This window comes from Ornithodoros turicata, chromosome 9 (assembly GCF_037126465.1).
Source record: "Ornithodoros turicata isolate Travis chromosome 9, ASM3712646v1, whole genome shotgun sequence".
Taxonomy (NCBI): Eukaryota; Metazoa; Arthropoda; class Arachnida; order Ixodida; family Argasidae; genus Ornithodoros; species Ornithodoros turicata.
In genome coordinates this window covers 35,235,739-35,260,693 of record NC_088209.1, presented here as the reverse complement: position 1 = coordinate 35,260,693, position 24,955 = coordinate 35,235,739, and the positions used below count along the sequence as shown (strand labels likewise).

The window sequence follows — 24,955 nt, the reverse complement described above, 5'->3', positions numbered from 1 at the left end:
GTTAATGCATATGTCACTCCGTAGGGACTGACGCAATACCAAAACAAATTTATATACACTTTATTTCACTTCATATTGAAATGCCTTCCGTGTATTCCAAACAGCCCGCTGCCGCCACAGCCTCCTAGAGGGCCCCCTCCCGCTTATCCACCTCCTTCACCTCCGCAAGGACCCCCATCCCGCCCTCCACTACCTCCGCCACCAGTGGCTAGACCACCGTACGTATGATACCCAGTGATACCGCAACAAATCGCTCACATGTTTACCAATGCCAGACTAATTTTTCAACTATATATATTTTCTGAGCTCACTATCATGCGTCTGACACACCTACAACCCTGGTCGGTCACATCTATCTGAAGCACCCTTTCTCCACCTTTTACCCATCTCCTTTTCCCCACCTAGACCACCCCCACCACAGCCTCCCCGACCACAGCCACCTAGAAGGCCTCCACCTGCATACCCACCCCCTTCGCCTCCTCGTGGACCACCTCAACCACCTAGGAGGCCTCCGCCCGTAGCCCCTTCACCTCCTATCCCCAGACCACCTCCACCACCGCAGCCACCCGTGGCAAGACCACCGTACGTGAAAAATTATTCGTCGTGGACACCTTAACACCGTTATTTGCTCATATAAATCAATGTATTTGGAGCAGTCCCCCTCCCCGACAACCACCACCAAGGAGGCCTCCACCTGCTTACCCACCACCGTCTCCACCTCATTCTCCTCCTGTTGCCAGACCCCCGTATGTATCTTCAATAGCACCTGTTCGTCTAAACATTCTAAGGAATTAAATGGTAAAAAAATAAATGTGCTTCCACACAGTAGACCACCACCGCCTCCACCAAGAGGTCCGTCTCCACCATTTCCCTCTCCGCCACGTGGTCCCCCACCTCCTCCTGTTTCGAGACCACCGTACGTCTAATTCACGTAGTTGTATCGCTAAATAATGTTTTGAGAGTCGCTACGTAGCATGGCTCACCAGAAACACCATTTCGTACAGACCACCACCAGTATCACCACCGAGAGGCCCTCCTCCCCCACCTTCACCTCCCCGACGACCTCCTCCACCTCCTTCACCTCCCAGAGGACCACCTCCCCCACCTATAGCTAGACCACCGTAAGTGTATAGTTTCGGTGACTCCGAGTCCCATTCATGAAGCAATTAGTACACGTGCAAGCGCATTGAAGGTCATATATACACAGTCAAAACTCGTTAATATGACCACGGCCGTTGCCGCGGATTTTCGAAGCGAATTGTCACATGAACGAACACCACGTGTTACGTGTCGTGCCATGTCCTTTACGTAAGTTGTGAAAGGTAGAAAATTACGCAAGCTGGTAACAGAATACGAATAATGAGGCCTTTTAAAATGGCTCAATCATTTCAATGAATTTAATGTATGCGTGCATGGTCGTTCCTTGAATGTGATGCATATCCGCTTCATTCCAGCAGCCAGCTCAGTTCGTTTGCGCTTCTTCTCAGACATGGTTGATGCATACTGTTCGACTGCAGCAGGTCACTATGCCCATATGACCAAGGACACTGCTCTTTTAAGTACGGGCATCATGACTCACCCCGAAAGCGGACCCGCGTTTTGGCCGTCATATAGGTCAGGAGAACTGCTGGCTCTGCGACCAACGGTTGTAGTAACGAGGGTAAAGTACACGTGTTGTGCGAAATGTCATATTAAGCGAACAAGCGTTACATGAGGAGGACATTGGGAGGAAACGGTTACCGAGAGAAACGGTCATGAAGCGGGGATGTCGTAACTGTACTACAATGTAAGACAAGTTTGGTATAATATCCAACCGATCTACCACAGCCAATCAACAAATAAGACGCTGACACTGTTCCGGTAGGAACGACAACTTCATGGTGACGTTATCAACGACCTACAGACGCTCTCTATTGGCGGTTGGCCGGCTGAAAATATGCGCGTAAAAATTCACAACCCAGTTTGCGAAGGTGGCTTCCCCACACAAGCTCTCTTGGCAAGGAAGAGCGCGCTTTACAGTGAGCGTTGTGCGTGGGCAGCACAGCCGAACTAAGATAGCATTATTTTCCGAGACTTTCAACGTTTAAACAGCTTCATTGTTGCGCTCCAGGCTTTTTTTTTTCGTGCATTTCATCGAATCTGATATTACGTATGACACGTTCCGTGGGTGTATGTGCACACATTCGCCTTTGGCACTGAATGTGTACAACGCACGGGTTAAAATCGTTAGATTTCATACCACTATAGTCTGTGGCGCACAAGGCGCACTTGGTCGTACACCATGTACACCACCATCACGTGATACACCCTGGTATAATGCAATGTTCTCTGTTCTCTTCTCGTACCGATAATATACCTCAGGCACAACGTCTTGGCCCGATATTGGACCAATACTGGCCCAACATTCGACCAATATCAGATGTTGTGCTGCTTGGGACGCTACGAGAAGAAAGGCATAATATGGGAAATGTAATATAAAATACGTCTTAACATGGTTTCTTAGCCCTGGTCCTCCACCGAGCAGGCCAAAGAGACCTCCCCCTGCCTATTTGCCACCCACAGAAGACGAGCAACCACCGGTACCAGCTCCTCCACCACCGTACGTGTACTATATTCCTCATAACCTCAAGCATCAATAGAGAGTTTTAGTATACTGCTACCTGGAGCCCGCTTGGCTACTGCATCTACCGTACCCAATCTACAGATAAGATTCTGAGTCCCACACACTGTCATTGCTTCCGGTAGGTACAGTAACTTGGCGGTGACGTTACCAACGGTATACTAAAACTCGCTAATAGTTTCGAAACATTCAGCGTGACTGTGATATCGAAATTTGTGGAAGGAGGAGTGTTTGCAAAACAAACTGATAGGATAAAACGGGTCTGTAGACAAGTATGCTCTCTAGGCACTCCAAAATTGCGTCATACTCTAGGCGTCATACTGTCTAGGCACACCAAAATTGTCAATCGCAATAAAAGACCTAGAAACCTAGAATCATTATTTATGTGCCAAAAATATATAAAAATGCGACGTAATGTTTAAGGCGACATCTTGACACCTTCGATTCTACACAGCCTCCAACAGTCACCGCTACTACTACTACTACTACTACTACTACTACTACTAGCAACAATGCTGCGATAATACGACGCCACCACAAAGTATATGCAAAATGTTTGCAATGATGTGTAACATAGCAGATGTCTTTGGAATGCAGCTGTCGTACTCATTCCGTGCCTAAGAGCGTCTAGCAGAGTAGTTGCGAAGTAGAAGTCGAGAACACAATCCTCCTCAGGATCAAAATACTGCCTCCATGCATGTAGGAGGCATTTATGAAGAACTTTATCATTCATGCAACTTCGTTGATAAGTATTTGCGAATCTCTTGCCTTTACAGGCCGCAACCACCAAGGCCCCCACGACCACCACCAGCACCAAGACCACCGCCGTCTCACCCGCCACCTGCTCCACGGCCACCTCCCCCTGCGCCTAGGCCTCCACCCCCAGCACCAAGACCACCACCGTCTTACCCACCACCTGCTCCACGGCCACCTCCCCCTGCGCCTAGGCCTCCACCTCCGGCACCAAGACCACCACCGTCTTACCCACCACCTGCTCCACGACCACCTCCCCCGGCGCCTAGGCCTCCGCCACCAGCACCAAGACCACCACCGTCTTACCCGCCACCTGGTCCGCGGCCACCACCACCAAGACCACCACCGTCTTACCCACCACCTGCTCCACGGCCACCGCCCCCGGCACCTAGGCCTCCACCACCAGCACCAAGACCACCACCGTCTTACCCACCACCTGCTCCACGGCCACCTCCCCCGGCACCTAGGCCTCCACCACCAGCACCAAGACCACCTCCGTCTTACCCGCCACCTGGTCCACGACCACCTCCCCCGGCACCTAGGCCTCCGCCACCAGCACCAAGACCACCACCGGCATACCCGCCACCTGGTCCACGGCCACCTCCACCAGCACCTAGGCCCCCACCACCAGCGCCAAGGCCGCCCCCGTCCTACCCGCCACCTCCCCCGGCACCTAGGCCTCCACCACCAGCACCAAGACCACCACCGTCTTACCCACCACCTGGTCCGCGGCCACCTCCCCCAGCACCTAGGCCTCCACCACCAGCACCAAGACCACCACCGTCTTACCCGCCACCTGGTCCGCGGCCACCTCCCCCAGCACCTAGGCCTCCACCACCAGCACCAAGACCACCACCGTCTTACCCACCACCTGCTCCACGGCCACCTCCCCCGGCACCTAGGCCTCCGCCACCAGCACCAAGACCACCACCGGCTTACCCGCCACCTGGTCCACGGCCACCTCCCCCAGCACCTAGGCCCCCACCACCACGACCACCCCCATCTTACCCGCCACCTCCCCCGGCGCCTAGGCCTCCACCACCAGTACCAAGACCACCACCGTCTTACCCGCCGCCTGGTCCACGGCCACCTCCCCCGGCGCCTAGGCCTCCACCACCTGCACCAAGACCACCACCGTCTTACCCGCCACCTGCACCTCGGCCACCTCCCCCGGCACCTAGGCCTCCACCACCAGCACCAAGACCACCACCGTCATACCCACCCCCACCACCAGGGCCTACCTATCCTCCAAAGGGACCCCCGTCACCGAGACCACCAGCAAAAAGGCCGCCCCCAGCGTACACACCTCCTCCAGACGGGCCTCCATTTGAGCCGCCACCACAACCGTTCCCAAGGCCACCACCACCAGCTCCACGACCACCACCCCCAGCACCTAGACCTCCGCCGGCTTACCCACCTCCTGCACCACCGGCACCTAGGCCCCCGCCACCAGTACCAAAACCACCACCTGCTCCACGGCCTCCTCCCCCGGCACCAAGGCCACCACCGGCTTACCCGCCACCTGCACCTCCCGCACCAAGGCCACCTCCCCCAGCACCAAGACCTCCTCCACCAGCAAGGCCACCCCCAGCTTACCCCCCACCAGCACCTCCCGCACCAAGGCCACCTCCCCCAGCACCAAGACCACCACCGGCTTATCCGCCACCTGCACCACGACCCCCTCCTCCAGCACCAAGGCCACCACCGGCTTACCCACCACCTGCACCTCCAGCACCTAGGCCCCCTCCCCCAGCCCCAAGGCCACCACCAGCTTACCCACCACCTGCACCACGACCCCCTCCTCCAGCACCAAGGCCACCACCGGCTTACCCACCACCTGCACCTCCAGCACCTAGGCCCCCTCCCCCAGCACCAAGGCCACCACCGGCTTACCCGCCACCTACACCACGACCCCCTCCCCCCGCACCAAGGCCACCACCGGCTTATCCGCCACCTGCACCACGGCCACCTCCCCCGGCACCTAGGCCTCCGCCACCAGCACCAAGACCACCACCAGCTTACCCACCACCTGCCCCTCCAGCACCAAGGCCGCCACCGGCTTACCCACCACCTGCACCTAGGCCACCTCCCCCAGCACCAAGGCCACCACCGGATTACCCGCCACCTGCACCACGACCCCCTCCCCCGGCACCACGGCCACCACCGGCTTATCCGCCACCTGCACCTCCAGCACCTAGGCCCCCTCCCCCAGCTCCAAGGCCACCACCAGCTTACCCACCACCTGGACCTAGGCCCCCTCCCCCAGCACCAAGGCCACCACCGGCTTACCCGCCACCTGCACCACGACCCCCTCCCCCCGCACCAAGGCCACCACCGGCTTATCCGCCACCTGCACCACGGCCACCTCCCCCGGCACCTAGGCCTCCGCCACCAGCACCAAGACCACCACCAGCTTATCCACCACCTGCCCCTCCAGCACCTAGGCCTCCAGCACCAAGGCCGCCACCGGCTTACCCACCACCTGCACCTAGGCCACCTCCCCCAGCACCAAGGCCACCACCGGATTACCCGCCACCTGCACCACGACCCCCTCCCCCGGCACCAAGGCCACCACCGGCTTATCCGCCACCTGCACCACGACCCCCTCCTCCGGCACCAAGACCACCACCGTCTTATCCGCCACCTGCACCTCCCGCACCAAGACCACCTCCCCCAGCACCAAGACCTCCTCCACCAGCAAGGCCACCCCCAGCTTACCCCCCACCAGCACCTCCCGCACCAAGACCACCTCCCCCAGCACCAAGGCCACCACCGGCTTATCCGCCACCTGCACCACGACCCCCTCCCCCGGCACCAAGGCCACCCCCAGCTTACCCACCTCCAGCACCACCTGCACCTAGGCCCCCACCACCAGCGAGGCCACCACCGGCTTACCCGCCACCTGCACCACGACCCCCTCCCCCAGCACCTAGGCCCCCACCACCAGCACGGCCACCTCCGGCTTACCCGCCACCTGCACCTCCAGCACAGCCACCACCGCCTTACCCGCCACCTGCACCTCCAGCACAGCCACCACCGCCTTACCCGCCACCTGCACCTCCAGCACGGCCACCACCGGCTTACCCGCCACCTGCACCTCCAGCACCTAGGCCCCCACCACCAGCGAGGCCACCACCGGCTTACCCGCCACCTGCACCTCCAGCACCACCGGCACCTAGGCCCCCACCACCAGCGAGACCACCACCGGCTTACCCACCACCTGCACCACGACCCCCAGCACCAAGGCCACCTGCTCCACGACCCCCTCCCCCGGCACCAAGGCCCCCCACCGGCTTATCCACCGCCTGCTCCACGACCCCCTCCCCCCGCACCAAGGCCACCACCGGCTTACCCACCACCTGCTCCGCCGGCACCAAGACCACCTCCCCCAGCACCAAGGCCACCACCGGCTTACCCACCACCTGCACCTCCGGCGCCAAGACCACCTCCCCCAGAACCAAGGCCACCCCCGGATTACCCACCACCTGCACCGCGACCCCCTCCCCCGGCACCAAGGCCACCACCGGATTACCCACCTCCAGCACCTAGGCCTCCACCACCAGCACCAAGGCCCCCACCGGCTTACCCTCCACCGGCGCCTAGACCACCAGCACCAAGACCACCACCACCTGCCTATCCGCCACCCGCACCGAGACCTCCCGCACCTAGGCCACCGCCGGCTTATCCTCCACTAGAACCAAGACCCCCGCATCATCCACCATCTCCCGGCCCTCCACATCACCCTGGAGGTCCGCCTTCAACGGGGTAAGCATCACAGTTACTGAGTTGACCGCATGACCTTCACAATGCTCCCTCGTATTGTTTCTGTATATTTCCTGTTTTCACATTTGTAAGTAAGGGATAGAACAGTGGACAGTGTCTGGCACCCTCAGCAGCCCGCTGAGTATTCCACGTATGAGCCACGAAAATCCTACAGATTTTTGCTGATCCTCAAATTCCGCACTGATATGTAATGTGAGAGGTACTTGCGGTATAAATTTAATTTTTGGAAATCGAAATTGTGTGTTAAAAATGTGAGAAGTTCGACGAGATACTCTTTGTGAGTCAAGTGCCCTCGCCTCACGGAATAGGACAGCCTCGCAAGCACAACGGGCGTTCAAGCCTAATTACCAGAGATTGGACAGCGGCTACGGTATTCCACACAAGAAATGCGAAGCCCCGAAAAAAAAAAGAAAAAAAATTGGGAAAAAAGTTCGTTTCGTTTTTTTACCTCGTCTCCAGAAAAATAGCCCAAAATTTCCAGGCGACAAAATTCAAAAATGTAAATTTTCGTGCCTTTGATGCGTTCCAACCCGCAAACAGTGCCTTAGGTGCCTCTAATCCGCCAACAACCACCAACTTAGAGCTCCGTCTGGCCGCTCCAAGCGATCGCCATCGCGTTCACATAATGTCGGAGTTCTGGTCGGAGTGGACGGGTTCTTCTAACTACCTATCGCTGAGTAGACAGCAGTCTCATGGGATGCAGTAAAGTTTCTCCTTCGTCTCCTCCACGAAGATTCGGATGTGCTCAGAGTGCGGCGGCTGACTTGAAGATAGACGTCCGACAAGCGAAGTATCACAAACGAAAACAAGGTTTAATTACACTATGTACAAGGCAAATATCTTACAGCGTGGTGACCATGAGCTCGGCGGGGCTGGGCGACGATGACCAGGGTCCAGACGTTCCTGCGGCAGATGCCCCCGCTCAAGCTACCCCCGAATTGCATGCGGCCGCTTAAGTAGGCCGAAACTGCCCACTGCGCAACAATCTCGCGCTCCAATGAAAAAGCATACATGAAAACGAAACCAAACACTTAACTGGTTTAAATAATATGGGTTGCGCACGTGAGAAAATACCGAGAACTTGAACTTAATCTTCCGGGCCCGTCCGCCATCTTGAACACGTCGCAGTTTCCCCCGTGCTTAGGGATCAGCGGATTACCTATTGAAGCCCACAAAAGCGTGTTCAGCAAGTGGGTCACTTTCACTTCGAGTCCCCATACAGCAGCGGAATGCTGGCGCCAACGGCGACGCAAGAAGCGGGCCAAAGGGGCATACAATAACGGGGAGCGTACCGTGTTACACGTTATATAACATGGGGCTCTTAGCGGGCAACTCTTACATCTCCCCCCTTAAGTTCGTTGTGGGGCTCTATTGCAACACAAGGAACAATAACAATAAGAGTTGTAACTCCGTTGACAAAAAAAAAAGACACGTTAAAGGCTCAATTATGCCACACATTAACCAAAAGGAGCCCAACGTCGTTGGTTAACTGCATGCATCAGGGAACATAGTAAGACAGTAGAACGTGATATCCGTCGAATGTCCCACCCAGCGATCACCATACACAAGGTCTGTTTGCAGTCCACAACATAAACACTGTAGAATACACTAGTAAGAACAGAGTCATAACGTCTGCTACACGATAAGGTGAGAGTCAATCGCTCTCGAGGTCCTTCTAACCTAGAAGTCAGCATTCCTGACATGACCTAACTTTCCTCAAACTGGAGACGCGATAAGGCGTCTGCGTTACCATGAGCGGTGCCCTTTCGGTGTACAATCTTTACATTATACCTTTGGAGGGCGAGTGCCCAACGCGCCAGTTTGGACCCCTGAGGTGTCGTGCACGTGAGGTACGCGAGCGGGTTGTGGTCAGATACCACGGTGATTTGCGCCCCGAACACCCAATTGTCAAATTTTTTTAGAGCCCAGATGACGGCAAAAGCCTCTCGCTCAATCGCCGCCCATCGAGTCTGCGTGTCAGAGAATCTGTGGCTCGCGAATGAGATCGGCACCTCTTTGCCCTGAGCGTCAATCTGCGCTAAGCACGCACCGGCCGCATACGCCGAAGCGTCCGTGAACAGCCAATAGGGCCTGTCGGGGTCGGGTGTCGCCAGAGCCACCGCTTCTGCTAACTTCGCCTTCAGAGTCTGGAAGGAGGTTTCTGCCTCTTCAGTCCAAGGGATTTTATTAGGAACTCTCTTCCCCGTAAGACGAGTCAGCGGGCTAGCGATTTCGGCGTATCCGCTTACGTATTCTCGGTAGTAGCCACATAGACCTAAAACACTCCTGAGATCCTTTTTGGTTACCGGTCGCTTTAAGTCGCTGATCACTTTGACTTTCTCCGGATCTGGTGCGTGGGATCCAGATCCTACCACGTGTCCGAGGTACCTGATCGTCCCCTGTGCTATCTGGCATTTCGCCAAGTTCGCGGTCAACCTCACCCTTTTTAGCGTACGGAGCACGGCCGTCAGATGACGAAGATGGTCCTCCCACTCCACTGAGTATATAGCAATGTCATCTAAATAGGCGCAGGCGTACTCTTGATGCTCAGTCAGCACTGCATTTACTATTCGCTGAAACGTTGCCGCGGCGTTCTTCAGCCCGAAAGGCATCACGGACCAGGCAAATTGCCCAAAGTGGGTGACAAAAGCGGTTTTTTCTTGACTGCTTTGCTCTAACGGGATTTGCCAGTAACCCCTTCGTAGATCTAAAAGTGTGATATATCGCGCCCTACCTACTCGAAACAGTAACTCCTGTTGGAGTGCCATGGGGTAGGCGTCATCAACGGTGTCGGCATTTAACGCACGATAATCCACGCAAAGTCGCACGCTGCCATCTTTCTTGGCGACGCACACCACTGGGTGAGCGTACTCGCTCACGATGGGGTACACTAGTCCCTGCTCTAAGAGCTCGTTGACCTGTCTTTCTACTTCTTTTCGTAGAAGCTGGGGTGTGCGGTACGGGTGAGACCGCTTCGGGCTATGACCGTCGCGTAGTTTTATTAAGTGAGCGCCTACTTTGGCAACTCCCGGAACATCCGTAAACACTGATGAGAAAGATTGAAACAGTCGCCGGATTTGATCAGCCTCGTCGTTTGGCAGGTGTGAGGTAGCCTCGGGAGGCAAGACTGACTCATACCTCTCCCTTCTCCCCGTCGGCGCGGAATCTACTTCCCCAAACTCCTCCTCTCCCTGGAAGATAACCCCCACGTGATTGACCCTTGCATGGTATGCCCTAAGATTGTTGGCATGGATGGCGCGCGTTCTACCGTCGTTGGTTAGCACTTCGTATGAATGTTGACGGCGTTTCCCAAGGACCTGATAAGGGCCTTTCCATTTCGGCTGGTGTTTTGCCGTCCTGTTGTTATCGAATACGATAACCTGGTCTCCCGGTTGAAACTCTTTCTCTTTTGCTCTGCGGTTGTACAGCCCCGCGTAACTGGACTGACGTTTCTCCGTGATCAAATCAGCGGTTTCCGCGGCGGCTTTAAATTTTTGCCTCAACTGGTCTAGGTACTTTGCGGGAGCTTCGCGAAGCTGATCCGGTACGCCTACTTGCCCTTCCCAGGTGTTCCTTAATACGGCTAATGGCCCCGATGGCTGGCGGCCATACAATAACTGGAAAGGTGACACACCGGTTGTGTCGTGTGGTACCTCGCGGTATGCCCAAAGGAGAAAGGGCACAAATTTGTCCCAGTTCCTAGGGTCGTCCCGAACAATATGAAAAAGCATCCGGCGGAAAACACGATTCCACCTCTCGACGGCACCGTTACTTTCGTGGTGCTCGGCTGTCGAAAAACGCGGTGAACACCCTATTCGCCTCAGGAATTCCTGGGTGAGTTGCGCCTTAAAATTAGTGCCTTGGTCGCAGCACAATGTCTCGGGGATGCCTGTTCGTGAAAATATCTCGAGCAGCGCGTCGCATGTTTTTCGCGCGGTCGGCGAGGTCAAACATACCACCTCGGGCCACCGGGTGTGCAAATCAGTGACACAGAGGGCGTACCTATGCCCGCGGGCTGACGCGGTCTCAAAGGGGCCAACAACGTCAACGTTAACTGCCTGAAAGGGGTACTCCGGTCTCGTGAGCGGTGCGATCGGCACCCTGTCTGCTCCCTTTTTGTCAGCGTTGATCTGGCATCCATGGCAGGTCGCACAGTACTCCCTTACATCTCGCTCGATTCCCGGCCAATAAAAGCTAGCTTTGATCCGGTTCAGCGTCTTACGCATGCCCAAATGCCCTCCCCAAGGGGTGTCGTGCGCAAGCTGGAGTACTTGTTTCCTCTTGCCTTCCGGCAGTACTAGTTGCTTTACCTTTTGACCAATTACTGTATCGGCATGATAGAGAATCCCGTCCTCTATCGACAAGCCGTGAGTACCTGCCCTCGCTTTTGACCAAGCGTCTGCGAGGCTACTGTCGTTACGCTGCGCCGTCCTGAATTCACCTCTCGCGTTGCCACGGTCCTCTGTCTGTTCGGGCTCACCTCGCACCGCGTTTACCGTCACAACGTTGAAATCCTCGCGGACGTCTGACTCTGCTACGTCAAATAGGGAAGCTAATCCCTCGTCCTCTGCGTCTGTTTCCTCGACCCGCTGCGTTGGGCATACAGTACAAGCATCTTCCCGTTTCTGCGCGTTCTGAATAGCATCCCATGCTTCCAGCGACAGCAAACAGTCCACTTCCCCCGCTAACTTTTCCGTGAACGCGCACTCAATCGGTACCGTACGGTTGACCTCCACGTGGTCGTCGTCCGTGCCTACTAGCCTAACCGGAAGGACACCGAGATCCGCAGCCACCTGGTGTCCAAACGCGGATTCTAACCACAACTTGCTCCGTGAGTCGTCCCCGTGTTCCGGAAAAAGATGGGCCCTGACGACAGTTACGTCCGCACCACTGTCGATAAGCGCACGAAATTTCCGAGCTCCGCATTGTAACTCTACTTCTCGACTGGAAAGCGCAAAATTTTCCTTCGCTCCCGTTGCGGCAGGGCTGACTCTCGCGATCATTGTGGTACTGCGTTCCGGTTCCGGACCGATAGATGACTCATCATTGTCGCCGTCTTTGACCACGACCACCCTGCTTACGCGCCTGTGACTAGCGTCTCTATTGTCTGGCACCTTGGGTGTCGTCTGGTCTGAATCGGCTACCTTTTTCTTAGGGCAATACCGAGCGTAGTGCTTACCACCGCAAACATAACAGGAAAACCCACTCTTTCCCTCCTGCCTGTCTTTTGTATTCCCTCTCTGGGGGAACCCTTTTTCGTCCGATCTCGCTTTCTCCCGCTGACCCTCTTTACGCCTGTCTGGAACGCCTCTGTCTTTCGGGTTTAGAACGGCGCTTCCCCTTCCTTTCGCGTCCTCATACTTTTCGACTGCCCTAACTAGGTCAGTCTCCGATGGTCTGACGTCGGTTAGCTGTAGGGTGACGAACTGTCGCGCCTCCTCCGTCAAGGAGTCTACAAAGCGGTCGGCTATTAGTAATGTGACTAAGTCGGCGTAACTTTCCGCTTTGCGCGCCTTCGCGTACGCGGCTACGTAGCTTCGTAGTCTGGCCCAGTAATTCGACCACGTCTCATCCCTAGCTTTGGCGGCTTCTGAGAAACGCTTCCTATATTCTCCGGGCGACAGACGGAGTGCAGCCAGCACGGCTTCTTTCACCGTTTTGTAGTCATCTAGGTCTTCTGTACTTAGTTTGGAATAGAGGTGGCCTACCCTGTTAGCAATCAGCGGCAAAATAAGGTGGCTCTGCACCTCTTCCGGCACCTTGTATGACTTGAATACACCTTCGACCCCTTCAAACCACATTGGAACTTCTCGGTCAGCCGGTAGCGGGAGTAGGACACTTTTTAGCCTTTTTGCAAAGTAGTTCAGACTCTCCTCGCGCGTTCTCAAGGATGGCGTTTCGCTACAGATTGAGCGGTCATCTCGGGATCTTTCTAGCTCCATCCTACGAGAGCGTTCCCTCTCCAGTTCTATCTGGAGTCGCAAAATCTCTGCGCTCTCACTGTTAGTGCTGTTGGACATACCCCGATTTCCATCCTCTGCCATTTTTGCCCTTGATTTTGCCTGTTCTCTGGTTTTACTGCGCGTCAACATCCACTCATGCGCGACACCTAGTTATCCTCCCCTAGCGTTGTTACTCAACAAAGCGAGATATTATAAAGCGTTATCGGCGATACAGAAAAGTGAGAAACACCCGCCACACCACAACACCGAGGCACACGAAAGCTATCTACCCTACGCGGCAAAGCTAACAACAAGTGGACCTCCGAGCAACTGACTATCACCTACCTCGTGAAGTAGTCTGTGTTCTTTGCTCGTTCGTTGGGTCTTCTCGTGGCTGCTGGTTTTTCAAACAGTTCCGTAGCTTCCTTGCCGATGAACTTCGTCGCCGTTGTCGAAGTCGCAGTAACCTTCTTGATCTGATGCGACGCTTCCCTGGTTGCTGCACAGATAGCCCACGTTTACTGGTAGCGTGACTGTCGCTGAATCTCCTCGCCTTCGTCGAAGTTGAACCCCTTCACTGACGAGGCCCAACGTCTAACTGATGCGCAGACAGTCCTTGCTGACCGGTCTCACTTACTATCTCTGTGCTGGAGCTGTTCTTTCAGTTTCCTTGAACAGTCCGCTGACGTACGCTGTTGCCTTGCTCCTTGTTGCTCGTCCTTGCGATCTCCATTGTCCGTCCAGGTTTTGTTTCAGCTCTCCGGTGGCGAACACATTCTGTCGACCGCGCCAGTAAAGTTTCTCCTTCGTCTCCTCCACGAAGATTCGGATGTGCTCAGAGTGCGGCGGCTGACTTGAAGATAGACGTCCGACAAGCGAAGTATCACAAACGAAAACAAGGTTTAATTACACTATGTACAAGGCAAATATCTTACAGCGTGGTGACCATGAGCTCGGCGGGGCTGGGCGACGATGACCAGGGTCCAGACGTTCCTGCGGCAGATGCCCCCGCTCAAGCTACCCCCGAATTGCATGCGGCCGCTTAAGTAGGCCGAAACTGCCCACTGCGCAACAATCTCGCGCTCCAATGAAAAAGCATACATGAAAACGAAACCAAACACTTAACTGGTTTAAATAATATGGGTTGCGCACGTGAGAAAATACCGAGAACTTGAACTTAATCTTCCGGGCCCGTCCGCCATCTTGAACACGTCGCAGTTTCCCCCGTGCTTAGGGATCAGCGGATTACCTATTGAAGCCCACAAAAGCGTGTCCAGCAAGTGGGTCACTTTCACTTCGAGTCCCCATACAGCAGCGGAATGCTGGCGCCAACGGCGACGCAAGAAGCGGGCCAAAGGGGCATACAATAACGGGGAGCGTACCGTGTTACACGTTATATAACATGGGGCTCTTAGCGGGCAACTCTTACAGATGCTCTGCTCTGCATTTATGCCTAGGGGATGAACACTATTAAAGCTTCTACCTCATTCTATGCTGTGGTTTGGCCGGCAACGCTTCGACTCAGCAGTAACCACGTTTGTTTCCATTTTTTCCAATTTTTCGGAAAACCCCCCGAAAAAAAAAAAACGTTTTTTTTTTTCGAGCGATTCAATATTTCCGGAAATTTTGCATCTCTACCACACACATCAACGATCTGGCATATGTAGGCTATTAGGGCCATTTTCTGGGAGTGCTGGGACACGGAACGTGAGCATTGGTGTCGAATAGCGTCTACTTTCGTCACGCAATAGCCTTGTTCGTTTAAATCCCTGTCGTAGAAGTCCCAGTTCGTAGAAGACCCAGGTTCGAGTTCTGGCGTCAGCACTTCTTTGCCCCGAGTTGTTTGCGTACTTTTTACTTTCCGTGATTTCATATTGTTCTATTGCGCTACCCACGAACAGATTTAACATAATTCAGCAGCTGTTCCGACGCAATTCACGAAACACAATTTATATTACGACACTTGTTGTTTTCACGCATGTTCAAAAACCGCCGAGAGTTTTACATTGCGTGGATATTCCGAGCATAGAAAGGTAAAGAATTGTGATAGACATCTCCTTATGAACGCGCGGCGTACACAGTGGGAAAACGAGAAAGATGCCAGGCACCGTCCAGGAAGAAACTTCGTGGACAAACACGGGTTGGCAACCTACCACCGCGCTTAAACGGGCTCCAAAATGCAAAAACACAGTTCACTTCAAATTACGTTACACGCAATGTTAATTTAGTACTTGTCATCATAATTCCAAACTTTGATTCCGTTACGAAAGCTACGATCAAATTATAGCGGACTATTTGTTGCTTCGGCGCTAATTGAAACATGGACTTTTGGATTTGAGCGCAAGTTGTTTTAGCATTTTAGTGCCCCTTTAATCGCTACGCTGAATTCAGCGCTAAAGCGTGCCTCCTAAAACGCCTGCCCTATACTCTTCATTGCAGGCCTTCTCCCCCTTTCCCCACCCCACAAAAACCCAGACCTCCACCACCTCCTCCCAGTAGGCCTCCTACACCTCCGTAAGTGAACCACTTAGTTCTGTCTTCCTTGCAGACACCCTGATGACGATTTATTTGTAATCGTGGTGCTGCCGCCATCAGGCCCTGATGAAGCGCATCCAGAGGAGTAAGTCCGCACAAGCGCGTCCCGTCCCTGTTTTACGGGACAGCAGAAAGTGGATTCGATTAATACCGCTGTCACACGGGCATTTCAACGATCGTTGAATGCAATGGTCACGGAACATTTCGAGCACCGCTGATGACGAGCGGCATGTAATAGCCGTACGGTTACACTGAATTTTCATGACCTTTCATAGTACTTCTTGCAAGTTTGTTGCGCGCGTTTGTTTAGCGCTGGCTTGTTCGCTGAACACGTGGGTGCTAGGAACAGCTTCCGAAGACCCTTGACAACCTCAATGGCGTTTCACGAACCTCCATAGAGTCAATGACACTCAAACCGTACACCCCCAAAGTGACCGTGCAGCAGCGTCCAATTAAACGTCAGTGTGACAGTGGTGTAACCCTATGTCGTGCTGCTGTAAAAAAGTTCTAGCGCGGGAATGCTTTGCCCAATTACAACGAAAGCGTATTCCTGTCACAGATTCCAACCAGAGCCACCAAGACCTCCACATGTGAGACCATCTCCACCGCACCACCACGACGGAGAGGGACCAACTGGAGCTCCTGTTGTGGTGCCTCGCCCTGATAGGCCGGGACCTGACGGTGACTTTCCTCCGTGCAAGGTTCAAGGAGAGAACTTCTGCGTCTTGACAAACGACTATCCAATGTGAGACACATTTCGCGGCTAATATGAGGGCAAAGTCTTGAGAAACTAAAGTTCCGTGCTTAACCGGCAAACACAATTTGGTATGTCGGCAGGGACTTCGTAAACGAAATGGTAACCAAGAGCTTTAAGAAGATCAAGGTCATGTACGAAGAGCTGCAGACAGTGGGCGATCCTGAACTCTTCCCCAACCACCTGGGGACAGGAGCAGCGGCCAGAGGTGCATTTGCTTGTGACACCGAAGCCAACATCATGCGACCCGGATGGGCAAAGGATGCTGTTTCAGGAGAATGGATGTTGGTAGTGAATACTGACATATTCCCACAGAAGATTCGAACAGAGAGCTGCAAGTAAGTGTGAAACCTACAGTCGCTACGGCATTGTTGTTGCCGATTGTTGCAAGCTGTCGTGGAAGAGGTTACGCTACTCGGGACATCGTTTCAAAATTACACGAATATCGTGTTTCATTAAAGTCTGCCCAGCGGATGCCATGCACAGCACCCGAGTGCCTTAACAGTCTGCGTTAAACGGACGGCGTCACATGAAGTAGCACCGAATACTCTGCGGTGACGTCAATGTACTTTAAATTCGTAGCGAACCACAAGTTGAGCCAACTTCGAATGTTAATGGAGTTGGGGTCATGTTTTCGCCTCGAAATGTTTTCTTTAATCGCGCGAGTTGGAACTCATGTACGGTACAGGTAGGTATGCAGTCTAAACTCGTTAATATGACCAAGTCCGTTCCCGCCGATTTTGGTCACAAAGCGTATTGTCATACTAACGAGAAACACCCGGAAAGCATCGTTCCTCCCCCCCCCCCCACACACCACTTGTGGCTTCTCACCACTTCATATTCTGTGAAGTAGAGGATTTAGTTGGTTTATTTACAATTTATTTACAATAGAAAAATGGTCCTGTCATTTAGCACTGCTTTCCGTGCAAGAACTATGACTCACAATCAATTCACCCGAAAACGGGGTGGTGCTTTGGACGACATCCTCCACACGTGCGTCACCCGGGGCCACTTTGTGGAACAGAAGGGTTGCGAGGTCGGTGGTCATAATAGGGACAGAACGCCAGTGTTCTCCCCCGTTCGTCCTCAAAACTCTGTTCATAGTCGGTGAGGTCAACCGTCAGTGGTCATATTAACGGGGGCAGAATACACGTGTTTACCCGATCCGTCCTCAGAAGTTTGGTCATAGTCGGATTAACGAGTTGTCATACAATAACGAGGGAGAAATGCACGGTGCTCCTATTGGGAAGAAACGGTTCCATCGAAAAACGGTCGGGAGTGAGGATATCATAATAACGAGCGTCATTAACGAGGGAGAAATGCACTGTGCTTCTATGGGGAAGAAACGGTTCCATAGAAAAACGGTCGGAAAGTGAGGATGTCATATTAACGAGTGTCATAATAACGAGGGAGAAATGCACTGTGCTTCTATGGGGAAGAAACGGTTCCATAGAAAAACGGTCGGAGAGTGAGGATATCATATTAACGAATGTCATAATAACGAGGGAGAAATGCACGGTGCTTCTATGGGGAAGAAACGGTTCCCTCGAAAAACGGTCGGAAAGTGAGGATGTCATATTAACGGGTGTCATAATAACGAGTGTAGACTGCATACCGTTCTAGTTATTATATTCAGCACCCAGCTTCTTCGATATTAATCATTCCCTTCGCATAGCCACTGCCTCCTAAGATTACCTTCTCAGATCATTTGTTTTCTGAGGACAGCACCATATAAGACTCACCCTAACATCCCATTCTAGGAGGCCAAACGAAGCTTGCTCTTTCATCGCGCCCTTCTACGAGTCAACGTGCCAGCAGCGGTACAGCTTACACCGGCTGATCACGCTACACCCGTGGAACCCTGAAAGGAGTCCCCAGGTGACCCTGTTCAAGTTCCCTGCTGGCTGCTCGTGTCGCGTCGCTCCTGCCGGAGGAGGCAGCCAGCAGCCTTCCTACAGGAAATGAGAGAAGAAGACCTGTCCTCAACGTCCCTACGCCACTCGAAGACACACATTTTTCTAACTACATCTACAGTCGGAAGTGACCTGCTACTAACAGCCGTCAGCTCTGAGTCCTTCTGGGTCCAGTTAAGATGTGAAGCACGTCTTCGGGTGTTTTCGGTGCGTCGGCGGCGTCGCCCGAAAGGACAGTTCTTTACCACACGAAACAGTGTCTCTCCTTCTTAAGAGTGTTGACAAAAGGAAGCCTTCTTTTGCCGTTCACGAAAGGTGATGAATGGGCGTTATTGAGGACCGTTCTGCAAGTGCCAGTTATTGATAGACGAAGGCAAGGCGGTTGTGTTGAAAGGAAGTGTTGGCTGGCTCGTGCCTTTCGAGCGCTATGTTATGTAAAGCAAAAGTGGCGCCCATTTGTTGATGTGTACATTTGTACAATATAGTGTACTGTCGATAACTTTCGTTTTCTCTTTTTCCTTTTTCCCCCTTCGAATTTCACCTGCGGTACAATTGCTTCTTTCTCAGAAAGAAGCAATCCATACAGCAGGCGAAAACCGGGAATAGCCAGGTTATTCCTTTCCTCCTCACGGCATCGCCTCGCTCTAAAGTGGGGAGGGGAGGGGGGGATAGGTGACATGGCGTAAATTGGTTTATAATTGATTGATAAGACTTTATAAGCTTACGAGATTCATTCAAATGACTCACTATAACGATCAGCAGATTATATCCAGTGCAGCGATGGGTCCCATTGTGAGAACTGGTAGAACTGCAGAACGTTGATAACGGCTCATTCGCATGCACATCCCTCTGCTTGTTTTGAGTCCTCTTATTGCTAGCTCGTGTACACGAGCACTCAAAAGGTAATTCGTCCGGTTTTGACTAAACTACCTAGAGACCTTGATGTCTGTGGACCACGGCAGGTGGGTGGTGCCTCCTGGCTATGGAAACGTTTCCACAAGGGAGAGGACATGATGTCTGTCAACGTTTAGGAAAGGAACGTCAACCAGCAATCGCCCACCACGGACTAAACGCCTGGTGGAACGGGACGAAGACAGCGGTAAGTATATCCAGAAACCTGGCCACATGTGCTTTTGTATCCAGTCACACCGTGCACAGACATTGCACAAGCACGCGCGGACGTCTTGGGTAACCCGGCATTAGGTCTGATATCTGGAACATCCTCGCAAACGACCGGCATGAAGATGGTGGTGGAGATGGTGTTAGAACGCGTACGCCCCTCCACGGCGTCGACGGGGGACGTACACAGTATTCTTTTGGGTGATGTCGCCGTTCTGCAAGTCGGCTTCACGTTACGCTTGCGAGCGTTAGGCGAAGCGCACTTTACAAGACAATCATATCAACAGCAAGTCGGCATGACCTCACACTTGCCAGTATTAGGTGAAGTCCGCTTTGCAAGACAAGTCATAGCAACATGTCGGATTCAGCCTATAGGTACGCAGCGCACAAGCACCCCCTCTTTTCAGTACCTACACCTACTGAACGTAATATAAAAATAAAAAATACAGCACCTAACATTCTCCAACGCTTCTTTTCACCGAGATGCGAACAACCAATACGTAGGCAGCTAGCAATTCAAAAGAAGAGTACGGTAAGAGAGAGGGTGAAAAAAAACGAAGAAGAGGTCGGAAAGGAAAATAAGATAAGCATCTTTTTGCGAACTTTGTTCTTCGTGCACGTAGGTGCACAAAGTGCAACGAAAAGTGTTCGCCACCTTGAAGGAATAACGTAGTCGAAAAGACTTGGCAACGCATATTGGGAAGACGACCTTCCAGAAAATAGAAGAAAGAAGGAAACCTTGCTACCTTGGGGAGGCATATCAGCGTTGCCGTTTGGGTCCCTCTTTCTTTGCCGATTGTCACTTTGCATAGCAGTCCGTCGAATTTGGACTTCTGCCGACAGGAACCGTTTATGAAGGAGGACGTATAGGGCTATCAAAGAGAGTTCCCAGATTGAGCATTGCACTCAAAAAAGAAAAAAAAAGAGGAAAATGTGTTGGTCGTTTTATGTGAGGACCGTATCCCAGCAAATAAATATTCTAATATTTAAATTACGTGCCTTTCAGTTAGAGTTACTGCGAAGGTTGACTGATTGATTGAATGATTTGTAAAAGAAAAAGATGGAGATATTAGTCCCGAGCCACTCGGGACTGGCTACTCCAGGACGCGTTATTCAGAAAATGAAGGGAAACTGCACAAATCTATACACTTTGAAACGGAATAGATGAAAACATCACCACAAAACTTGGCACTAAAAGCAGCAGTGTAGGAGAGTCCACGTGAGAAATCTCAATGCACAAACAACAAAGAGCGTCGCAAAGTGTCACAGGGTTGATCATAACATGAAAAGGCGAGTAGCAAGCTTGATGGTCCACTTCAATCAAGTTTACCGTGACACTAACTCGCCCCCTACATTACCCGTACAAGGTGTACCATTATAGATATACCCGATGGACATTTCTCTGCCCATTCGGTCTGCATTTCCGACAAGGGAAACGGCTCTGACGGTAATGGAACGTCAAAAATTAAGGACACTCGGTGCATCAGCAGGATGTCGGGTCAGTGTAGGATGTTAGGTTAGGCTGACTGGTTTCCACGCTGTATTCATTCACCAGTTATATTTCACATTATCGTTACTAAATGTCGGTTGTGACGGAAGCAACGAAAACTGCTTCCACAGACGGCACAAGTCTCACTCTGTCGTCCTATCACTATCGTCGTAATTGGATTGGCTGAAAACGCGAACTAGCAAAAAAAAAAAGTAAGAAGCCAACCGGAACGTAAACATAAGCATAACAGTCCAGCTCGCTATTGACATTCTCATATTGTCGCCTTGTGAACCACGTTAGTGTCGTGCAAGCCTAGACGTGCGATCTTACTCAAAAGTAACTACGTACTTACGTAATCGTACTTACAACAAAAGCAGCACACTTCCCGAATAATGTCATTCTGCCTAATGATACTTCGACACACGTACCAAAGGCGAATGTGCAGAAAGTAACCTACAGAACAAACTTTGTGCTTCCTTTCCTTCCTTTCCTTAGGTGATCTGGGGTAGCCGGCCCTCGTGATGAGGGCTACAATCCTCTTTTTTTTTTTCAATCATCATCATCATTCATCATCTGCTCCAGTTAAACGAACTAAGAACAACGAAGTCATCCCATTTCTGTGCGTCGATATGGGATTCATATTCGAACGACAGAAGGAAGGTTGACTAAAAAGAAACAATAAGTTGGAAGTCAAATCAAGGTTGAGCCACCAATATAAGTTAGAGCCTCGTTGTTTAGGATTAAACCTGGTAAGACTCGTTCTTACCCCCTCGATATGCATCATCGTCATTTCGGACAAAACTCCAAAACGAGCTTGCCAGCGTGCGCATTCAGCCATCAATACGGAGACTTGGAGAACGCTAAAGACAGCGCAATCAACCCGTCATCTCGTGTTAGTGCCCGAGGAGCGCTCTCTCTCTCTCTCTCTCTCTCTCTCTCCATCATTCGTTTTATTCGATATCGCACGATTTTACCTCGCTTTACAGCTCCTGAAATGAAACCCGATTTTTGGTCCCAGATTTTCAAAAAACATAAAACGAGAAAACACAAGTGTGAATATACGTGGAACCGCAGTCGGTCGCCGTCGGGGTCTTCCCACTAGTGTCCCGCTCAAACTGCCAGACTGAATTTGGGCCAGTTCAGTGACGTCAAGTTGAATAGACCCTGTCCGTTCGACCTGCCGACCGGCCAACCATTCCGCGGAGTCTGCGAAAGGAACCGCGGCAGCAAACAAAGAGGAAAAAAAAAAAAAAAGGAGGGGCTGAGGCTCCACGGCCGCGGCGCGCGCGTCGGCGCACGCGCGGCCACCCTTCGGGAGGCTCGGCTCCGGCTCACGGCCACAGGCATGCCTCCCAAGTACGACCGAAGGGCACACACACAGCGCACCGAAAGCCGTGAGTTTCCACTCTGGTCTCTCTTGCTGAGTCCGTCTGATCGAGAAATGCGCCTCTTGGCTTCATGTGTGCACACCGGGATGGGGTTTCCCCCCCTCCTTTTTTTTCCCGCTCCCCCACCCCTTCCGTAGCGGGCGTAGGAAAGCCCGACGGAACCTGTGGCTATAGAGGCGCCTCGCGACTGGCTTCTGCACGCCAGAAGTCACTTTCAAACGCTCTGCGTGTCTAAGGTTTGCAGCTCTGCATTGAAAGTGAGGCGCGTGCTAGCGTGCATCCTGCTCTCTTAAAACACAACTTCACCGCATAGCACGGTCGTAGCCAACCATCGTCCCGAATGACATCGTTCTCTCCCCTGATTCGTTGAAAAAGGAAAGAGTACGCCTTTTTGTGACACTTATGCTGTTACGTTAACTGCCACGCAAATGTGCACGCCACAAATCAGGAGCGGCAGCAGTATCATTCTGGGCAATGAATGGCGTTCAGCGTGTTCAGCGGTGAAGCTCTCTTTTAACGGTGTACGTCGATTGACAGTCAGTCGTGCTTTCATAATGTTTTGTTATTTTGCTCGAAGCTCAACGAGCAGTGATGCGGGTGGCTCGCGCAATGCTTTGCGAATGGCTCGCAAAGAAAGCAGAAAAAAAGAAAAACCGGGATTTTCACCCCCCGGATTTCATTTTCTTCATTTTCGGATTCAGAATGTGCACGAATGTGTGAAGCTACACCACTTAATACATAGCTTCGCCGCAAGACAACCGCCCGGAGCCTTCTGACTTGTTGAAAGCTGAAAATGCGCGCCTCTTTGGGACTCACCTTGCAGAATGAAAACTGTCCAAAATAGGCGTATCCACTCCATTCTCCACAAATCAACAAACATATCTGTTTTAACAGCGCAGAATTCGTCCCGTGGTGGAACCGGACTAAACGCGCGCGTCGCACTACGCATTTGAATGAAGGCTGCGCGTGCGACTGTTCGGAACCTGCTTTGCATTAATACGGGCATCGCTATGCAGGATATACTGGGAGATGAACAACTATAACGGTATTTCTTCACTTTTGCACTATATTCCATTCATCTCGACACGGAAAGCGCTGGAATTAGTTCTGCGACAGCTACTCTGAGGTACATTACGTTTTTATTTCCAAAATTTGCCGTCTCGCAAGTGGCTATGGATTTATGAGAATAACGACTGCCCTACCAGCTCTATACTGCAGCTCTGTAGCTTGATGTGTACGAAAGGTACTTCTGAGGAGAACGTCAGAAAATTACGGCGAGTACACAGCGATAACACAGCGATAGCACAGCGATAACACTAAAGTCGAATTACAGATATCGATGGAGTAATAACGAAGCACACGAAGCGCACATTTTCTGAAATTATAGAAGAAAAAAAAACATCGGGTTCGAGGCCACCGATGTGCTCAACAATAGTGAGTTTTAGTATACCGTTGATAAAGTTACCGTCTCTATCGGAACCAATCGCACTCGTGCGTGACTCAGAATCTTATCCACTGATTGGTTCCGGTTGACACGGTGAGACGCTAGCCACGTTATCATCGTTTACGTTTCTAAATTACGTTGCTAAATTACGTCTGCTAAAACTGTCTAATGAGAACAGACCCTGTACTCCGCTGTACAATAACAAAACGTAATCGTAAGGAAGCGTTTACTGGTAAGATTAGGTAAGGCAAGATTGGGACAATGTCTGCATCATTTGGTCGCCTAGGCAGTATCACTCGATCACTCTCAGCATTTCTTGATGTTTAATAAATAATTGTTTCATATATCGTCTTAGTTTCAATGAGTTAATCGGAGAGAGAGTGAAAGTAAATATTGTAGACTGAATTCCAGATACGATTCCAATCACGTTCTTCCGAAATCCCGAAATAATTCACGGCGCTCTGAACTGAATTCTCCAGACTTGATCAAAGTGAGTGAAAAATCTTAGTTTCCCGTGAGATATAGAGAGCGGGACTCCACCGTCTTATTCTTAACTATGAATAACTCAGTCGCAGTAGGAAACTGCTGCTTTAATAACTAGCTTATAGTTACTACATGAATCTCCCGCGCTGAAGCATTTTCCGAACATGGTGTTCAACACTGTCTGAGCAGTCCTGCACGTTGCGGCTAAAAAGTGCGTTAAAATGCTCTTCCAGTGCCCATATCCAACCGCTAGACTATGGAGCGGTCACAGCCATACTTTTATAGAAAAAAGGGTGCAGCAGTTACACCTTTTAGGAGGTAATAGTTGTCGCATATGCTGTTCCTAAAATGTTGCAAAGTTCTACCTGCTACCTACGAATGATATGGTTACCGCTTCTGATTCGGTGAGCGAGGGAGGAGTACGCCTTTTTGTAGCAATTTGGATATATGATAATTGTTTTTACCATCCTTCCTTTTACACCCTATATCGGACGCTACAATCTTAAAAATGAACTTCACCGCATAGCACGCTCCTAGCCAACCATAATCTCGAATGCTATCGTTATCTGTCCTGATTTGCTGAAAACGGCAGGCGTACGCCTTTTTTGTGACACTTGTGCTGTTCATAATTGTCACAAAAAAAGGCGTACGTCTCCCGTTTTCAACAAATCAGGGCAGATAACGATATCATTCGAGATGATGGTTGACTAGGAACGTACTATGCGGTGAAGT

At 51.9% G+C, this 24,955-nt stretch overlaps 2 protein-coding genes and 1 long non-coding RNA gene across 4 annotated transcripts in view; 2 read left to right on the top strand and 1 right to left on the bottom strand.

The window, feature by feature from the left end:
* The window catches only part of LOC135367929 (uncharacterized), a 152,227-nt gene that overhangs the window by 76,479 nt on the left and 50,793 nt on the right, over positions 1-24,955 (bottom strand). The window lies entirely within an intron of this gene.
* LOC135369094 (nascent polypeptide-associated complex subunit alpha, muscle-specific form-like) lies at positions 11-18,793 on the top strand. Its single transcript, XM_064602756.1, has 13 exons — positions 11-20; positions 105-222; positions 406-582; positions 657-746; positions 827-916; positions 1,005-1,121; positions 2,504-2,599; positions 3,397-6,247; positions 6,300-7,138; positions 15,538-15,612; positions 16,193-16,378; positions 16,471-16,725; positions 18,148-18,793. The coding sequence occupies exons 1-13, from the start codon at positions 11-13 to the stop codon at positions 18,350-18,352; spliced, it is 5,109 nt and encodes a 1,702-aa protein (XP_064458826.1). The 3' UTR covers positions 18,353-18,793.
* LOC135367928 (uncharacterized) overlaps positions 22,220-24,955 on the top strand; it is a 40,300-nt gene continuing 37,564 nt past the window's right edge. Inside the window, exon 1 of the mRNA XM_064601022.1 lies at positions 22,220-22,302. Coding sequence (XP_064457092.1) covers positions 22,254-22,302 — 49 coding nt within the window. The 5' untranslated portion in view covers positions 22,220-22,253. The remainder of the gene's footprint in view (positions 22,303-24,955) is intronic.

What these genes read in the sequence shown, in the direction of transcription:
- LOC135369094 (XM_064602756.1), top strand. An exon ending in CAGTGGCTAGACCACCGTAC is followed by an intron (nt 223 to 405) that starts GTATGATACCCA and finishes TTCCCCACCTAG; the next exon opens with ACCACCCCCACCACAGCCTC. An exon ending in CCACCCGTGGCAAGACCACC is followed by an intron (nt 583 to 656) that starts GTACGTGAAAAA and finishes TATTTGGAGCAG; the next exon opens with TCCCCCTCCCCGACAACCAC.